Source organism: Mya arenaria, chromosome 6, assembly GCF_026914265.1.
Source record: "Mya arenaria isolate MELC-2E11 chromosome 6, ASM2691426v1".
Lineage (NCBI taxonomy): Eukaryota > Metazoa > Mollusca > Bivalvia > Myida > Myidae > Mya > Mya arenaria.
The window spans coordinates 10,288,413-10,308,170 of record NC_069127.1 but is presented as its reverse complement, the minus strand read 5'-3'; the positions used below and the strand labels follow the sequence as shown (position 1 = coordinate 10,308,170).

The following is a 19,758-nucleotide window of genomic DNA, read 5'->3' as shown; positions in this document are numbered from 1 at the left end:
ACATAAACTCTAAATGTAGTGCAACTCGAGATTATTGCGCGGTTCGAAGATGACAGCATAAACTAACTGAAGCCAACGCCGGAAACCACAGAACGGTCCTGAACACCGAGTACAAAACAGTAGGAAGCGTGCTGAGTGATGCGGCTATGAGGGTTTCTCCGGTGCTCGTCGAGGGCGGTAATTGCTTCTTAATTGTCCGCTGTACGATCATCTTTCTGTGTGGCAATGATAAAACAAGTCACTATGTAGTTTATTCTCCATCAACTGTCAGAGCAACTTTCAACAACCACCTTATATCATTTGGCTGACTTTGTTTTTCCCTCGAAAACAAACGAAAGAATTGGATCACGTACCGTGAAATTGGACGTGGAATATAATAGATATTGCAGAAACACAATAAACATCCAACAACGATGTGTACATTCAGCATAACCATGTAATTAAACTTCTGGAACAATGTGCCTAATATTATTTCCCCCGATATGTTTCTACGTGTCATCTTTTCTTACAGGAGTGAAATGCTGCCATCTACCCCTGGTATCGTGCGTATCTATCTATCTAACTGTGTTCCTGTTGATCTTTTTCATAGAAAAAAATGGAATTATAGAAGGCCACTATTGAAAAATTAGGTTTAAAACGAAATATGGAGATACCTGAAGTTATACAAGCTTAAAAGAAACTACACCTTTAGAGGTGCTTACATTCATCGGTGAGATTGGTTCGTGTAGATTCAGTATATCTCATGTCTGTAATCCCATGAAGTCTCCAGATTACTTCATTGTGGAGAGTAAGCATGATGAACAGTCTTTAGATCGTGGAGATCACCTTTAGTGATTCGTTAATTTTGTGAAAAAAATATTGAAATGTCAATATTGAATACACTACTTTTGAAATGTGAGTAAATAGCGAGGACTGCAGTGAGACGTGCGACACAGTATCAAATGCGACACTGCCAGCCTTGTCTTGATCAGGTAGCGTGAATAAAATAACACCAAGTAATAACATAAACATTTGGCGGATAAGCCATAAAGTGGCTTTACTAGCTCGTTTACAGTTATTGAAACTGCAGTTGGTATATTGTTAATAATTTTGTAGCCCATTAATTAGTATGATAAATGTAGTACATGTATACAAGCAGGGGCGGATCAAGGAATTGCCATGAGAGGGGGCGTAACTTAGGGGCGCAACCTTTTAACATGCACCCCTGCCTCAGAACCGAGAGTATATGGCATAAACTGATTAAATGGGGATTTGGGAGTACTCCCTCAAGAGAAATTAACGATTTGTAGAAATGGTGCATTATGAGCGTATTTCTTTCTCTAGTGATAAGTACAGTCATTGTAGCGAATACGTGCTTAAAGATAACATTTAATTAAATTGTAGGTATACTTCGATACCAATTGTTTCAATGACACATCGCATATAACCGATTATCTAATTATGAAATTATAATCATTTTTAACAATCTTACAATTTCAAAAAGGCTTACAAATCCGGCCTCCATATTGTGGTTACAACTGCACTTTTACTACGATCAATTAAAGACATGACAACTCCTATTTTACCCAATGAATATTAATTTGCCACTGTACGTATTGTTCAATAATAGAGAAAGCTTTCAATACAACTGTATTTGGTCACTTACACATTTGTTGAAGCGCTATAGTATTTCAATAGCGGGTGTGTAGAAATGATATTTTAATTAAAATACCAAATATAGAATTGTGCTTATCAACCGAACAAACAAGAGTGCAATGCGTTCCTCCCAATAATCGGTTATTAATCAGAATATCTCTTAATCACGACGTAGTAAACTATGAAGACCATGTTATGGCTCCGGTGCCATCTAGACTGAAATACCAGTTTTTTTCTGCAGTCACCAGATGACAGGCAAAAGAACGCCATATATTGAGTAAAACAGTGACTTAAGTTTTATTTTGAGCGCAGACATTGTCTTTATGTAGTAAAGCCTATCTCACGTTATGTTAGCGCCAACACGTCCACTTATTTTGTTTGGGTTCATAAAAAACAGGCCCTGTCATTGAGACATTCTGGGGACCAGGAAGGTCGGTGAGGAATTGCATGTGACGACATTTTGCATTCACAGACTGGAGCAGAAGGCTTTCTAGACGTCTGGTCATAAACCTTCAATATGAGTTGTCTCAGTGTCACATCATCACACAGGCCGTTCTGACCACCCCAGACCCCCGGACGGCAGTCGTAGCAGACATACCAGATCTTGTAGACCCTCTAGTGAAGGATTCCAATTATTTCACATGCCTGAATGACAACTCTTCTGTATTACCGCAATTCATTGTAAGTGGACCGAAATAATTGCCAAAACATTCAAAATTGTACAACAATATGACGGTGAATTGAAGGTTTAAACGCAGATGACATCCGGAATGCACATGGACAAATGCTAGACAGGTAGGCGCAATTACGTCCTTAATATTTCCCGTCCTTTAATTGTTTAATACTAGGACACCTGCTTAATATTCTTCATTAAAGATCTGATTTCCAAATGGCGTTATTATTGACGAAATAGTTTCTTACGAAATGGTAGTCAAATGGTCGAATAGTAACGACGAAAGACAAGGGTTTGTGATCTTACACATTCTCACTGTAATACCAGGTGTCGAATATTGAAAGACTGTGTCGGAATAAAAACATGTCAAAAAGAGACCCAAATCTACCATTTATTACGCCGATTTAGACAACTTAAATAAACTAAATAAGTTATATCACTGTATGAACCTAGACGATTTTGAAGGCGATAAAAAATGTACAGCGAATAAAAACCCACTTTCGATATGAGAATATTAATGGTATAACACGCCGTTTCACGGGTACATGAAAATTGGCTACAATTGAAAGAACATTTAAAAATGCAACCAACTTCAAAGGACCTTTCACTGTTTCTGAAAGCGAGCGATACGCGCGCGGCCCAACCGCTACCCAAGCAGACGATAAGGCACATCTCACACCTGCATGGGGAGGGGCAGCGTTGCTTAGCAACCAAAGAACACTGGTCCGTTACTAGCACTCAGAAAAGGAAGATTTGTAAGAAATAAAAAAATACACGCGTAAACAGTACATCAAAACTAGAATTAAATAAATAAATAGGAAATTCGTAATCGTCTTCCCACCATGACTCACTGTCTCGTTTTTTTGTCCAATAAAGGACAGATTGTTCTTTTTCACTTCTTATCAGTCTCAATTAGGTCATACTGTTCTTAAATGTAAAATCAAAATCTAATAAAATTTGATTTCATACGATTTTGATGATTTCTCACTGTTTGTTTTATGTCAACATGGCACACAAGCATGTTTACGAAAGGTAATTTATTTTGCAGATAAACTGTTGATAATTAAAGAATGCTCTGAAAAGCGATCGGAGACGCTAAATCCATTGATTCGTGCATGTTTGGAGTAGGTTTATTTGGTGTTTAGTGGCGAACCCAGAATGATCCTAACTGCGACATTCGCCACCGGAAAACAAAGGGTACCACACATTAAGCGGCCAGCGACCTCTAAGGGGCCGTTAGCAAGTTGAGTCCTTTTGCAATATATGATACGGTTCTGGCTGATTCGCCTTTGAAAACATATTGTATAAAAATGCATACTGCTAATATCAGCGAACAGTTGTGGCTTCTTTGACACTTGCCACTTCTGATCAAAGATGGCTCCAAACGACTGTTTTATTTTCAGAAGGTGAAAAGCGACTTTGTTGAATGTGCAGATATCTTTACAGGTTGAAGTTTCGTCCTCCACACAACGGTATTTTGTGACGGTATTTGTAAAAGAACCTCAAATATCAATGGTGACTTGTGTTTTACATCAGGAAATAAATTCGGTTGATCATGAATAATGGATATTTCAATGATTATAATGCGGCACATGTATGAGCATGGCATTTCCTTCTACAAACACGTGTGGATGACGAGTTCAAGACTGAAGTCGACGGGTACTATGACGAGGTAGCAAGGAGGCGGGACAGCTGTGGGGCGTTGTCCATAAATAAGGAACATGTCTCAAGCTATGCAAAAACTCCCAACTATTTCCACAATAATAATAATCTTATTATATTATATTTCATCATCAAGTACCTGTCTATAGGTGGTATTCACTCGCTATTAATTGATTAAGACGAGGGCGGGCATGTTGATAAAACGTCCGTAGAGCGGCCCGATATAATGTCAATACCACAGGTATAAAGGGACATATTTGTAAATATATGGACCAAGTTCAAAAACTTTTTAACTAATTAATGTTTAAAAAGAATATTTCGGAAATTAAAAATACAAATTTAATACACATAACCCTCAAATTTGTTTTTCGGATTTGGACCACACTGTTTGTGTGCCGATCATTTAAGCAGAGTGGACCCCAGTATTTGTTGAAAGCAAATATCAGCAAAAGTTCACTTAAGGTGAAGGCAGATACAATGTATATACGTTGTAAAAGTAGAAAGAACCTGTACCGTCAGTGGCCTTCATAATCAAAACTCACCTTTAACGGATTCAATCTTTTCATTCATCTTATTTTTAATCTGTTTAAAAAAGGCATGTCTTTTGACTGTTGAAACATACCATTGGTAGGAGATTGAGTTGAACCAGGCTGTGATGTTGCTAAGAAGACGGGGATCTTCCTCCCACAACATCGCTTTCACGTCACGCCCGCGTGCGCACGTGAATATCTATCATCTGCTAAAAATGTCTTCTGCTTATTGCTATTTGTCAATACAAATCAAATTCACATTTAATCTTATTGATTTGGATGTAACTTTTTAAAGAAATCACAAACATGACTTGCAGTTAAATGATGACAGGAGGCAACAGTCCCGCCGAGATCTTCATGGTTGAATGCGTCGGAACGCTGGGAAAGTGGCGAGGTTCTAGTCCGCCTCCTCAAAGCGTTTCTTTGATGTTTATAATTCTATTTTTTTCTTTATTTGTTCTTTCGATTTAAAAGATGTTTTTGAAAAAAGACTACAGATTCAGATACATTGAAAATGACAGAAAAGCCAACATATTTGGATCCGAACAGATTCGGTAGCCTGACTGAGTTACGGTCAGAGATGAAAGGTCCTAGTCTGAGGACAGCTTTTGTTTGGTCTATTCGTTCTTTTTCACTGCACGGTACAAGCACTGTGTCCCAGGCTGTATACCACCCTGATTTGTTCCAGCCCTGTCTGTTTGAATACACCTGTCGACTTCATTTCTTACGTCATTGTTATGGCATTCCTTTAGTAATAAGTTCATATCGACCTTCACAAATGTTGCTCACAATACAACAGTGAAATGATTTCATTTAATAACGCGAACAAACGAATGTCTACATTTTAAGGCGAGAAAACGCGACCACATGAAGGCAAACACTGAAGAGAACTCATTACCAGGTGTGTGATTGTGTAAATCTAAGAGATATGGATAATAGAATTGAGTGAATTGACTCTGAAGTGTCCTAATGATATGCGTATATCTTTCTGTAGAGTAACGAGGGAGAAGCGCCCTGTGTGTGGGGGCGAAACGTCTGGGACAACCGCGAGTCTAAAGTAAGAGGTCGAAAATGGTGCTCAAAGGTTACAGATGCCGTCATCTGATGGTGACACTGTTCAACGGTAACTACGGAATCATGGCGCTGTTGCTCTACTCATGTTAGAGCTGTAAATCAAACTCACTCGTTGTAGATGTGTCGTTCGTGCATTCTACAAGTGTTTCTTTGTTCGTGTTATTGAAGGTATGGTGTACTCGTACTGGTCGCTTTACAGTCACTTGTTATTTCATCAGTCAACCGGTACTTTACTATTTTCCTGTTAATGTGAACATTACCCATGAGGAAACAAAGAAAGTTAAAGTTCTCAAACCGACAAATGTATTATTGCGGAGTACTGGTCTGCAGCCATTTTTGAGTAATTTAGTTTTGATGTTTGATAATTTGTCAATTATGAAATGAGCAACTGAATGTCTGAACCGGTTGAAGAACTGTTTCAGTTGTCTAAGTGTTTGGCAGGCGTCTGCTCGCCCATAAAATAATAGTATCAATCAATTTTCACTTTTGTAGTCACTATGAACCCTTGGTATGAAACATTGATGATGATTTTATCTGTATTTGATCTCGGGATCGCGATACAATGAGGGGTTTTTTTCCTGAGTGATTGCATGGACCTATAAACCATATAGGTCCGTGGTGATTGCATCTTAATGTTGTTCGCCCCATTGTGCTATCGCTCTGCGCTACCGAGGCAAGCAATGAAGACTGTTATGTGTCGCTTTATGTTAACTGTTGTGTGTCGCATAACAGGGACGTTACAAATATGACATAAGCAATAACAATAAAAATGCGATGCATTTAACCATAATTTTACATGCTTTAGGGTTATTTTAAACTTTGTGTTTTTTTTATAAAGAATGCTATATAAACTTATTATGACTTGCTCTCACTGGCACGATATTGCGCGAGAGTGTGGTCTCGTGTTTTTTCGCCATTAGCCGGAGAAAACCCACTTGTCTGGTGTAGTGATGACAAGAAGACTCAAGTATGCCTTGGTCGAGTATCAAATCCACTTGGTGAGAAGAGATTGGGCTAACCACTGTGCCAGTCGGACAACCAAAGCTTATGGGTTAAGGCTGAGCCCCCATTTTCTACAGTAGTCGTGTTGCGTTTGAGTTGGGTTGAGAGTAGCGATCTCAGGACAACATATTATCATGTACGCGGGGCGTTCATGATGGATTTAAACATAATATAAATATTAAACTCATAATTACTTGTCAATGTCTATGTTAACCAAGGCATCAATAACAATTTTGACAGGAAATTATCATTTTAATGTAATGGGTGTCATACCCTTACACGCGGAATCTAGAGAAAAACGTGATGGCTGACATATATTGAAGAATTTATTTCATAAATCATCGCGTCCGATGCCTTTCTGCCGTTTCGTAATTATATCCTCAAAACTCGTCAGCTTGATAAATTACAAACTCATTCTATCGTTAAATATCAATGCAGATAAATAGTCCTCAAGCTAATTCAAAACCAATCTGTTTAAAATAACTCAATTACCACATTGTATAATCTTTCTCCAACTAAAGTTGTGCTCTATTTACTTATTAAGATAAACATACGAAAAATGTTTTTTTTTAAATATTACTTAATCATCAGTCAAACTTCAAAGTTATTTGTTTCAGGATAATTACTTCAATCCTCCGATAAAAAATGTTTTTAAACGAAATCAAGAATACATGCATTCTCATTTTGTCATAACGTCTCTCATCGTCTAACAGTTATGCACCAGTCAATTGCAACCACGGCCCTCCCAGGTCCGGATAATAGGGGGGACTTTGACTTTCGGTCCAGCCAAGCCCGGGTAAAATCCCCGTCTTGCAGGGACGAACTGCTGGTAAAATCTCCGCCACATGCCCACGCACCCAAGGGACCCTAGGTAAGGAACATTCCCCGCTATTTTTGGCGCAAAGACAAAACCATCGCATTCACCCGGCACTGCGGGGCCACCTGAAAGGTAAAAACACGGCCCATTTCCCTCGCTATCCCCGATATACCCCCGGACATGTGAGGGCCGTGGTGACAGGTAACTGGTGCATTAGATGCGCGTTCTATTCGATGCATGAATTACGAACTTTTCATCACAGGCATGCCTCGTGCATCATCGAACTAACTTATTTCTCAAAATGTTTATATATATTAAGTTTTATTGTTTCTTTACATTAACTCTTCGTTCTGCCTGCAGACGCACATTTAGCGAGGAATGTTGATACACAGCCTAATAGTATGTGATTAGTGATTACATTATGTAGATGCAACTCTGAGCGACGTAACTCCGGACATCTTGTGATCTCATTTAAAAACTGTGGGCGTACGATCGAACTGATGAATCATAATACGAATAGTAAAACAGAATGGGAAGCTATCATCTTAAAAGCATGCAGGAATAGCAAAAAAACTTTTCCGAAAAAATTATCTAAATTTGCGAGCGATTACAGGGTACAACAAACTCCCTGCTAAAATGAAAATGTCACCACATGATTAATGACGAACTGTGTTTATTTTTTTCATCTTTACGACTATTATTACCGAAATAAACTCCTCAGGACTTTCGAAACTCCTCATTAATGTCCCCAGCTTTATTGACATGAGCAATAATTGGCTCTGTTACGCTTGTGAAAGTGTACGCCTCGTAAGGCAGCCCTGCCACCAGTGATTCTTGTGACCCAGATGGGAAACCTGATATTCAGTGAAGCTATGTATCAACTTTGTATTTTTAGCAGTTACTTGCATTAGCCTGGGTTACCTGCCCTTTCATTATAACTCTTGTTGTGCAGAGTACGCTGGGTACAAGACAATAACTTGCATGTGTATTTATTCGAATACCCTTGATATACAATGATATTAAATCATCACAAGAGCACGAGCATTCCTCATTTCTGATGCATACACCAATCTTTTTTACAGAGCTATTCAAATGTTATGTTGATTTTCAGTCCCAGATTTCTCGCCAGATTTTCAGCCAACAAGCAATTCATAATCTTATCAGTTTCAATTGAATAGCCAAATTACTTACTTACACTTCATTCTACAACTTAAAAGCAGTTTATCGTAATTGTTATAAAACTGTTCGAATTGAGATTATAACATAAACTATACCGAGATTAGATAGGGACTTAAGTTTGTTCGATAAATTGGTGCCGGAAAATTGGTGTCATGCGTTTGAATCAATCTTTTATTGAAAATGAAATCTTTCGCCCCTTTGTAAATCAAAACAAAAACAACATAATAATAAGCGGAAATGCCATGATCACTTTTATTCGTTAGAAAATCTCTCCTGTCCACGCGGCGCATGAACTACACGTTCAGTCATTCGTAAATCCGCGGCCGGTGGACCTAAGTGGTCCATTTGTCACTTTCGCCTCTCTGGACGAACAGGCGCTCCCAGCAAAGTCTTCATTTGTCTTTTCATCTACCGAAGTGAAGTCCTACAGATGTTTCGCCAACAAATAACACAATTACGACACAGCGCGGCTAAAACCTTTTTGTGGGTTGACTTTTTTGTTTAGATGTTTAATTATTTTTTTTTAAATAGCTTACTAACATACGTATATTTACTTCTGTGCCAAATTCTTATTACGTACAAGTGCTCTTATTGTTCAACCGTACATAATAAGTAAAACAGATGACCGAAGTTTACTGACGTAGTCCGTCACTAATGACATATAGTTTTATTGCTGTATAAGGCCATTTCAGCATTTCTGCATCTGTTCTGTTTTTGCCAGTCATTGAAAATAATGATATGGAAGAGACTGTAAATACATGCCACGGCATATTTGAAATTGTTGCCCTCGTAGTGTGTAAGCTGCATCCAGCTGTGTTCTGTAGAGCTATGTTTGTTCACTGTGTTTAAAGGACATCTTAATGCTGAGCGGCGATCTCATAGCCCGATCCTTCCGGGCTAGTGCCTTCCATATCCTTCATACAGCTTTGTTGTAGTACATATTTGTTCCGGTATATTTGTTGCGGTATAAGTCTTATTTTAAAAGACAGCACAAACATGTAAATAGATAAGTTTCCTGTACTGAGCAACCGGAGAAGTGAATCCTCCACAATTTATATGCAGAGAAAGGAAAACTTCACTGCAGTTCTGTCGCGTGAGTACATATAATATCATGGCGTGTTTGAAGTAGTGGGGTAGATCGGTGATAAGGTATGTAGACCTGTGACTGTCCGTCCCGTGACTGGCGGGGCGGGCTCGGCTGTCCCGGACACCCTGCAGGAGCGAGTCCAGGTCGGGTTACCATGCAGGTTCAATACAGCTCCAGCCGCCACATCCGGGTCGGGTTACCCTGCCACCTCTCGACCACACCGACACACTGAGGCGATTTATTACTTCATCTTAGTTCTCGTGTGGTTCTGGTCTTATCAAGGGAATCTATTTTTTTCAGTATTTTGAAGTGTCCCATAAAAAACAAGATCTTTGTGAGTAATATGTGATAAATTCAAGTGTGATGATTCAGTATTTACCCGTTGTAAATGAGTTTTGATTAGCGTTAAATACAAGTTTGTACTTTTTACGACACAAACCGGTGGCCTTTACTACCTTATGAGCAAATAAGGAATGCTGTATGTATTTCAGGAAAGACTTATTATGTTAGAACATCACTCAGACGGGCCACAGAGCGTGAATACTACATACGGAGTGGAAAGTGCTAGACAGGGCGTCCTGATTAACATCTGCTAATAGCCCAGTTAGTTCTAGACACAGATATCAACATCCCTGCATGTCCTGGGCAGGGCGCCCTGATTAACATCTGCTAAAAGCCGGTTAGTTCTAGACACAGATATCAACATCCCTGCATGTCCTGGACTGGGCGCTCTGATTAACATCTGCTCATAGCCCGGTTAGTTCTAGACACAGATATCAACCTCCTTGCCAGTCCTAGACAGGGCGCCCTGTTAACATCTGCTTATAGTCCGGTTAGTTCTAGACACATATATCAACCTCCTTGCCAGTCCTAGACAGGGCGCCCTGATTAACATCTGCTTATAGCCCGGTTAATTCTAGACACAGATATCAACCTCCTTGCCGGTCCTAGACAGGGTGCCCTGATTAACATCTGCTCATAGCCCGGTTAAATATAGACACAGATATCAACCTCCTTGCCAGTCCTAGACAGGGCGCCCTGATTAACATCTGCTCATAGCCCGGTTAGTTATAGACACAGATATCAACCTCCTTGCCAGTCCTAGACAGGGTGCCCTGATTAACATCTGCTCATAGCCCGGTTAGTTATAGACACAGATATCAACCTCCTTGGCAGTCCTAGACAGGGCGCCCTGATTAATATCTGCTTATAGCCCGGTAGTTCTAGACACAGATATCAACATCCCTGCATGTCCTGGACAGGACAGTAATGGCCCTGTAACGAGGCAGAGTCGCACAGAAGATCGGGACAAATCAGGACATTAAATAGTTTCCCTCGAGGCAGACTAGTATCTTATATTGGAAGTGGAATAGATGCTGCTGTTCATCAGACTGTTATCGACACCATGGCCATACACATCATATTGCCGAAAGTTTTGAATGTACACTATATGCGCACTTTCAAAGTGTATTGACAACATTATGATATCTTATTCTTAATGGTGTATCACACCTCTGACTTACTAAACCTAATGAATATGTAAGAAAAATGAATGCGGAACGACAATGGACTCAACTAATTGGTTATCGTGTTTACTTTGATAACATCTTTTTAGCAATAAATTGCATTTTTCGTAAGAAATATTATGTGTCGTAAGGTATATGACAGATTTGTGCAAACAAATAGTCAGTGTTTGGTTCGGTAAAAGCCTTTGGACGTGGCTGTGTCGTTCATGAAATCTAGTATTTATTGCACTTGTCGAGGGAGGTATAAGAGTTTTCCCTTGTACAAATTAGCTTAAGTATTCCGGTGTATTAAATAGCGTCAACTGTAGTTCCTTGTAGTACAGTGTATGGCAAAATGCAGCTTGACAGACTCGCATTGCAGATTGTGATCTATAGCGGGCGAAGCGGCGCTGACAGCAGATTGAAGAGTGCGCTTTAATTTACTGCTTTTTTCACCCGAATCACTTAAATTGTCACAATACAGAGGCTACATATACGTAAGTAGGAAAGCCTTCATCGCATGCTTTTTACTACTCTCATTACATAAAGAAATTAAATATTGACACATCCTGTCTTGAAGTAAAATTAGGAAGTTTGTGCTAAATTATATCATAATATATATTATAGCACGTGATTATAGTAATATACATGCATTTGAATTGAATTTAAACCCAAGCAACATATTCATAGGCTGGATTGCAGTTTATTTGCTATAAATAGTCAAAGTAGTTCAGTTTTATACATCAACATTAAATGGTGTATATCACGTAAATTACGTGTTTCTTTTAACCACGCCTGAATTAATCACTTTAATCATTCGAAAATATACTGAGACACGAACGTAAACCATTTAGTACTCATTCATAATTGGAACCTTTCCATAAACATATTTCCATGCACTCTTGTAAATTTATAGATGTAAATATTTGTAAATAAATATCAATATTATACACTTGTAAGGGATCCAATTAATCGGTTTTAGATTGTGTCCATAACTGTGTAAACTGGCTTTGTTCGGAAGCTGCAAGTATGTCGATTAAGGATACCAGTAAGATCACTTGATATCTTAATAATCGCGCGTGAGATATACAAGACGGAGGTAAATGTAAACTATCTCCATCATAAATTTGACAACTGTCCCTCCATGCTACTGTTTTGTCATTATTTTACCATAAACGGTATTAAATTGCCGAAACAAAGCTATGAAAAAATACCGTAAGGTCTAATAGCAATTGTGATATCACATGGAAAACCTGGTGTTTGAAAAGAAAAGAAAAAAAAACAGATTTGAAAGTAATTGAGTAAAACAGTGGCAGAGTTGAACGACTCGTCCATCTGGGGGATTAACTTTTGACAGGTAAGCAAACATGTCCACCATACACCGCTCTTGACCCTAGGCTAGAGACTTCATGGAGATGACCACTCTTAGAGAATGTTCATAAACATCCAATAGTTATTACCTTCAGGTCATAACGTCTACTTCAATACTTAACAGGTAATGAACCAAAATTACAGTTATTTAAAAGGTCTTTTCCGCATTAAAACGACGGAAGTACTGGTGCCAATTTGTCTTAAATACACTATCTTGCTTGCGTGAAGATTCCAAACGGAATATCGCATACATTTAACTTCCTCGCTGACTTACAATATAGCGGAAGGAAAACTCCGATTGGCTGACGGAAAGGTCGCTAAAAGAAGACCTCCTCTGTGTGAGCCTACGATCATAACACGTAGTGTATATGATTTTAAAAGGCTTATTTTAAATTTAGACACCATTCTAACTGTTAAATACTCCCTTTTTCAGATGCAATTGAACTGAGATATTTAACAAAATACACAATTTTATTACACTTTGATTGTCTCTCAGAATAGAGTGTGATATTGGCGATATACTTAGTCAGTGAAACTGAAATGCATGAGGAAGGAATGCCGGAACAGGTTGACCGGCCGTTAGAAGTGCCCGGATGATGGAGGAGGGCGGTCAACAGCCGCCACATCGCACACACGGCCGCTTTATTGAAATACCGGGACCATCATGATATAATGGCCATCCATATGTCTAGCTGCACATTACGGTGTCAAATTGACCATTAAACCGAACATAAATGGACATAAACATGTTTGTATTATAGATGCATTGCGCGTGTCCGTGTTTTATCGACTTAGAGGTGCAAAGTGCCCTCTGTAATGGTTGGGCTGTGGGGTTTAGATGCTAAAGCGTTTGACAAAACTCACAAGTTTTCTGGGCGGTATACTTTAAATGTGAGAAATACATAGTGAACAGTTCATTACGAGACAAAACACATCCATATACTAATACGTAAAAAGGGCGTATTGTTAACGAAAATGGATTTGACCGCAAATATCCTATTGTATATGATATACTTGTCGTATTTCTCGGCAGTAAAGATACATTTAAATTAAAATTGTTTTTTTTTGTCTAGCTCGTTCATCAGTTTTGTCTTTCCGATGAAACAATTTAAACAATTAAAAAACGTGTAGTGTGTGATAAATGATTGTCCAACTAACAACCGTCATTGGAAGTGTTATAACGAGCTATGATGTAGTTGACGGGCGGGCCATAAATCATGCGTGGAGGCAATACTTGTCAAGAACAATTCACATCCGTGCACGCCTGGAAACCATCACTTGTATCAATACATATACATACTCCGTCTATCAAACATTCAAATAGCTAAAAACCTAAAAACGGTTACATTAAATGCATGTTAGGTATGATTATGAATAATATGAAAACTATCAAAAGGTAAAAACGATACACTTAGCATAGAGAGGTCACATAATATGGATATTTTAAATACCGCGCCCATTGTGCAATGTTTCACTTAGACATAAAACCTTAAGAAACCTGATGAAAGTCGGAAATCCTACTGTTTAAGTTTGAATGCTTTATTGACATGCCTTCAATTGATTTGTACCTTCATATACAGAAGAAAGAGGGTCTGAATTCTTCTGGCTGAGGCGGATTTCCCACGTCAAGGACTTGCTTTAAGAAGTAATACTGTGGTATTCATACACGTCACACAACGTGAACATGAAAAATAAGGCATACTTAATACCTTAAGTAAGAGTAATCTGGAACTCGTCGTGAATTCTACGATCATGGGCTGATACTCGATAAATCGCGGAAGAACGCCGGCTGTTTCAGAAAGATTTCTTTGCTTATAAGCTTAAACATTTCGAGATGGGAAGGCGTGTCATCTCCATTAACTTTTTCCACAATGATCCCTTTCCCCCGCCCCTGCCGTGGCTAATGTGGCACTAACAGACACTTGACAAAACCACAAGCACACAAAGCCACAACATTAATACGTGTTTTCTTAGGCTCGAATTCCTTAATTGAGCGATAATTGAGCCTCATCTTGCACTGCGCTGTTTAACACAAGAAATTAAATGAATTAACTCTAAAACATTTACTTAAATCATTCTATACAAAGCCATGCACTGAAATTAGAAGTGTAAGCAAATAAACACACCCATCATTTTGTAATTGCCTTTGTATATGGCGGAAACAATGCACCATACGATAGAACTTCTGCAAATGTTCCACATATGAGGCATAGTGAAAGATGAGGACGTATTTTGGACACTTTTCAGATAGAGATGGTCTGGAAGGTTAACGTTTCATATACGTCTAAATCCGTTTGATTAAGATGTTTTGATATGTCAGTTTGTTTGCTTAGAAGATGTAATGATGTTAGGTTTTCACTCGGCTCTGTTTACCTACATATCACTTTTATGGGCAATGATAGCAATTCCGTCTTGTATTTCATGTAAGTGCTTTAATAACTATAATTAAAATTATTAATGATATTTAAAACACTTTACAAATTGTTCAGGGCTGTTGGTACCATCAGACATATGTTTTATGAATGATATCTGTCAGATAAGCGCAATTTTCATTAATGTAACACAATGGAGGGCTAGGTAATCTCGCCGGCAGTAATTGGTGTCATTTGCCGCACTAGAAGCCTAGAGAAATGTCTTCAAATGGTTTGAAGACAAACCTGAGTAGCTCGGAGTATTTTATACGTATGGCACACACACAGCCCACGATTGATGATATAAATACTAAGGACATATGACATCAACAGAGATTGACCCGACCTCATGGTACCCAACGTTGTTTCGATGGCTTCTACAAATCCACAAAGCGGCGCACATCATATCACTGGCATGAAATATAAACTATCGTTTACAGAGTCCAGGGGGTATCCTGGTTTGTGATTACTCTACTCTATAGTGAGATCATATGTGCCGTCTGATCGAGGAGACCTCTATAGGGGGACCGTTTGTATTGTCAGTCGGAAGTCCTGTGTCAATAATAACCTGTTCACATCATGCAGGGGCTGCAGCTCGCTCTCTGGAGATATTGTCAAATTTAGTATCACCTATATCAAGTTCTCATACCCGTTTAACCGATGTTTATCCTCAAGACACTCGACACTAAATCACCATTGCGCTGTCGGGTTAGGACGTCCATGGTTGCAATTTCCCCAAGGCCTGATATGTGTTGGCAGTGGTAGCATAGATACCAGTGCACGTCATGGAGCGCACGAGAACCCCGGTGTTACGTGCTTCTCGTAAGGGCACGTGATAATGATGCCGGTGCGCGTGCCGTTGACACTTGCTCCCACGTTCTAGATTAACGTCGTTTAAGGGTTATGTGGGGAATATGCACGCGACGCGTTGACAAAAACATTCCATTTTTGATCTTCAAAGTGCGGTTTGACCCTGCAATACTGCAGCACTTGTGACATCAGCTCCGAGATCTGCACCCACATATTAATGAGATATGTTTAACCATACATGGCATCTGTTACGTCAAATTGATGTTATTTATACAATCATTGAACTATTCTTTTGTATTCGAAGTCACGTGCACTGTGCTTTTGTGTAAATCGTTTATAAAAAGGTTATTTAGCGATTTCATTATTTAGATTGTATACATAGCGGAAACAAACGTTGATGCAACAATCGATCGGATACTTGGACGAGCTCATCTACTTACAACGACCTTTAAATAAGATTTCGATAATGGTTTAATCATCGTGCTATTTTCTTGGTAATAAAGAGTACTGAGATTTACAAAACCATGGTTGACTTTCGTTGTTGAAAATAATGAACATCCTGTTTACATATAAAATGACATGTTTTACCAAAATTACGTTCCGCCGTCAATAAGGTGATATTGTAACGATATTTGTTCATTGATTTCACGGGGCGCCTAATCCCCAGTCAGGTTAAAGCCGGGTCAGAGTCAACCGTGGGCTTATGTTGTGAATGAAGACACCAGAAATATGTCTGGGGTCAACTCATTTGTGGACTGAAGGACTTTGAAGCAGGCCCGAGGCATGCTTGTGTTGTTGGGGAGAGGATAATAGGGACAGGGTCGGTAGTCCCTAATGAGGCCCTAGTAAATCCCAGAGATTGGAAAACATGACAATAACATGATCAGGAGCTGGTTAGATATGACGGCCGCTTGTATACACACAAAACATGGCAATTAATTAAGCACACTATTCATTTTCACAAAAAAAGAGTGGTAAAATCAGGAAAAGAAGACAAAAACAACCAGGAAAGACAGAAAACGACGATTTATAATAATTTGACAACCATGACGAGGATGATAATAACGGCTATGAGGACTATGGTGGTGTTGATGCAACTACTACTGATGCCACTGCTGCTGCTGCTGCTGCTGCTGCTGATGATGATGATGATGATTATGATGATGTCAATAATGATGATAGAAACAACGTGTCGAAATGATATAAACACAATACATGACACCACTCTTTATGAAACATTATAATCAATAATTAGTTAATTGTATGTGTATAAACTAAGTATAAACTAAGTATAATCATACAACATATAAGTCACAGATACATTTAGTTTGGGTATATTTCGTTATTTGTTCATTAAACGGAGACCGTTCACTTAGAGTGGAGTTTATTGCCGATTTGTCAAAATATCAAATATCACACTTCACTAAACGTAATTTACAATTTTTACCCAAAACTGATATTATTGTCCCTTTTACTGTCGGTATCAAACGTTTTTTAAATGATCAAAAGTTATATTTATTAACTCTTTTGACACTTGTTTGATAATTTTATATATTGAAGGATAATTTTGTGGTCGTTGTAAAAGTAGAAATTCGCAAATTGCAGCCATCAATTTATTTGTATCCCCAAATTACAGTGGGCAAGACAGCGTTTAGAATTCTTTTATCTTAATAGTTCACACCGGTTGAATATGAGAGTTTAAATACTTAAAATAAAATTCCCACCAAATAGAAATATCGATATATGTCTGATTGCTGATGTAATACAGATATAATAATTATACAGTTTCAGTATTTAAACATAATCAACTACCTGTTAGTCAAATATTATCACCAGGAAATGATATAAGACGTACAGAGCCTTTGCCGGAATGTTTATTTTGCGGACAAGGTTGTTACAAGGACTCAATCCGCGGGATCCTTATTTAAGGTACTGGAGATAATATTTACGAGTCGAGATTTTGTTTCAAACAAACATTACATAACACTGCACAGCTTAAGTCATTAGTTACAGGAAAATGCTGGGGATCCTGTTAAAGAATTTTGGCACAAAATGAGACAAACATAAATAACATTATCTGAGTCGGCTGCAGGGAATGCAGTGCTGTGATTAGAACGGAAATAAATGATCACCAGACACAGGGCACGATTAATTACATCGAACCAAGTACCAAATTACTTAACTTAAGTACGTATAACATATCATGCCAGAACATTAAAATGACAACCAAACCTCTCAACACGTCTTTTCTTATATTTTTCATACATTTAGCAATTTAAATTACTATAGAGAAATGTCCATTTTTGCCCAATTTACAGGGTTTAAAGAGTATTTTAATCCAATTAAACAATCAACTGATTGTACAACCATTCATAACGATGTCGTTGAAAACCGCAGTGTGGATAAATAAATGATGATTTATGTATCTCATATCAGCTACAAGATTTCCGAATTACAAAAACATTTCATTGAGAACTAGACAGCTTTTCTTCTTTGACAAACGGAGAGCAAGTCTGTGGACAACTGTTTGAAAAGCTTGAAAAAAATCATTGCTATTTCTTCAAAACATCTTGTGTGGATAATGGTGTTGTAGCAATTGGAAGTGATGATGGTCACTGTGTTATTGATTCCGCATCACATATAATAGTATTTACGAAAATTGATTAAGTGTTAGTATACACACATAATCCAAAATTCATGATACTACAGGTGATGCTAATTTAAAACAACAAATTGTTGTTGTTGTCTAACCATTATCATCTAAGTATCCTTACCTGAGTACGTCTCCCCGGGGGTGTAGCGGCCGTGACTAGGCAGCCCCTTCACCAAGATGTTGAAGCCGCCGTCGCCGGACGTCCGGTGGGCCAAGGTGTGAATCGGCACGCGCTCACACTCACTCTGGCCGGAAACACAACCATAGAAATCCAACACAAGGATGCAGGTTAACAACACCGTTATTTTCCACATGTTCGCTGTTGAATTATCCTTTAAACGAAATACTAAAACACTTAACTCATGTTAAATATAAGTATTATTACATTTCCGATAATTTGTTTATTTTGACTCAACACCGAAAATAAACTAACGGAACGTATTGAAATCAAAATCAAAATACACTTCAATATATCAAATGAAATATCTCGTTTTAAAATGATCGAAATTATTGTGTTTACATATTTCACATATTTTCACACCGGTAATTTTCACTTATTATAATCAAACTATCATTTCCCGAAGCAGGTTAAACCATGAAGAAGATGCACATCCAGTTCACCACAGATATTGCCGGTATGCAATGTCAAGCGCTTACAACGAGAAGATATCTATTCTGTTATTACCAAAATACATCTACCGTTCAACCAACCAGCTGCGCGCTTGTGGTTTACATTGACAGCCAGGTACCGCCCTAACTCACACATACTAGTTCTATTTTTTTGTATATACATATTTACTTTATGTATACATCTTTGTAACACTTATTTATTATACACAACTAAATTTATGATTGAAAATGTGAAAACATAAGTTGTCGAAATTTAAATATTCGGTTGACGTTTAACCACTGCCTAAAATTCAAGTCACTGTTGATATTAATTTCATTACATTTGATGATATAACTTACATTTTAAAGAATCTGTAATCGCTTTAAGACAAGTTGTTTACTTCAAGAATAAACAGTTCCTCGACAGTTCTAAATTGTATAAAACATATTCCGTTAACAAATTAAAACCATGAGTAAAATATTGACATTTTGTGAAATTAAGTCATTTCAAAACAGCCATTCCTTTAATTGTCTCTCAAGTTATTGTTTGTCTAGTCGCATTTAAAAGAGAAGTCTTGAATACACAATTCCTTTCAAGCGTTATAAAGGTATTATAGCAAAGATTATGAAAATATTTACAAACAGAGGCGTTTAGGTGTAACTTACCTATAATTTCATGCAATATCTTATAAAAACATGAAACACTGATCCTATTAGCTGCATATAGGGAATCCAGTACG

General features: G+C 38.1%; 1 protein-coding gene across 2 annotated transcripts in view; it reads right to left on the bottom strand.

The window, feature by feature from the left end:
- Positions 1–19,414, bottom strand: part of LOC128238355 (spondin-1-like) — a 46,873-nt gene extending 27,459 nt beyond the window's left edge. Inside the window, exons 1-2 of one of the 2 annotated variants that reach the window (XM_052954199.1) lie at positions 19,379–19,414; positions 18,531–18,741 (exon numbers count right to left, since the gene is read on the bottom strand). In XM_052954199.1, coding sequence (XP_052810159.1) covers positions 18,531–18,723 — 193 coding nt within the window. In that variant the 5' untranslated portion in view covers positions 18,724–18,741; positions 19,379–19,414. Of the gene's footprint in view, positions 1–18,530; positions 19,055–19,378 lie in introns of those variants that run through there. The other variant, XM_052954198.1, reaches the window with a different exon arrangement.
- Positions 19,415–19,758: the final 344 nt, after the last annotated feature.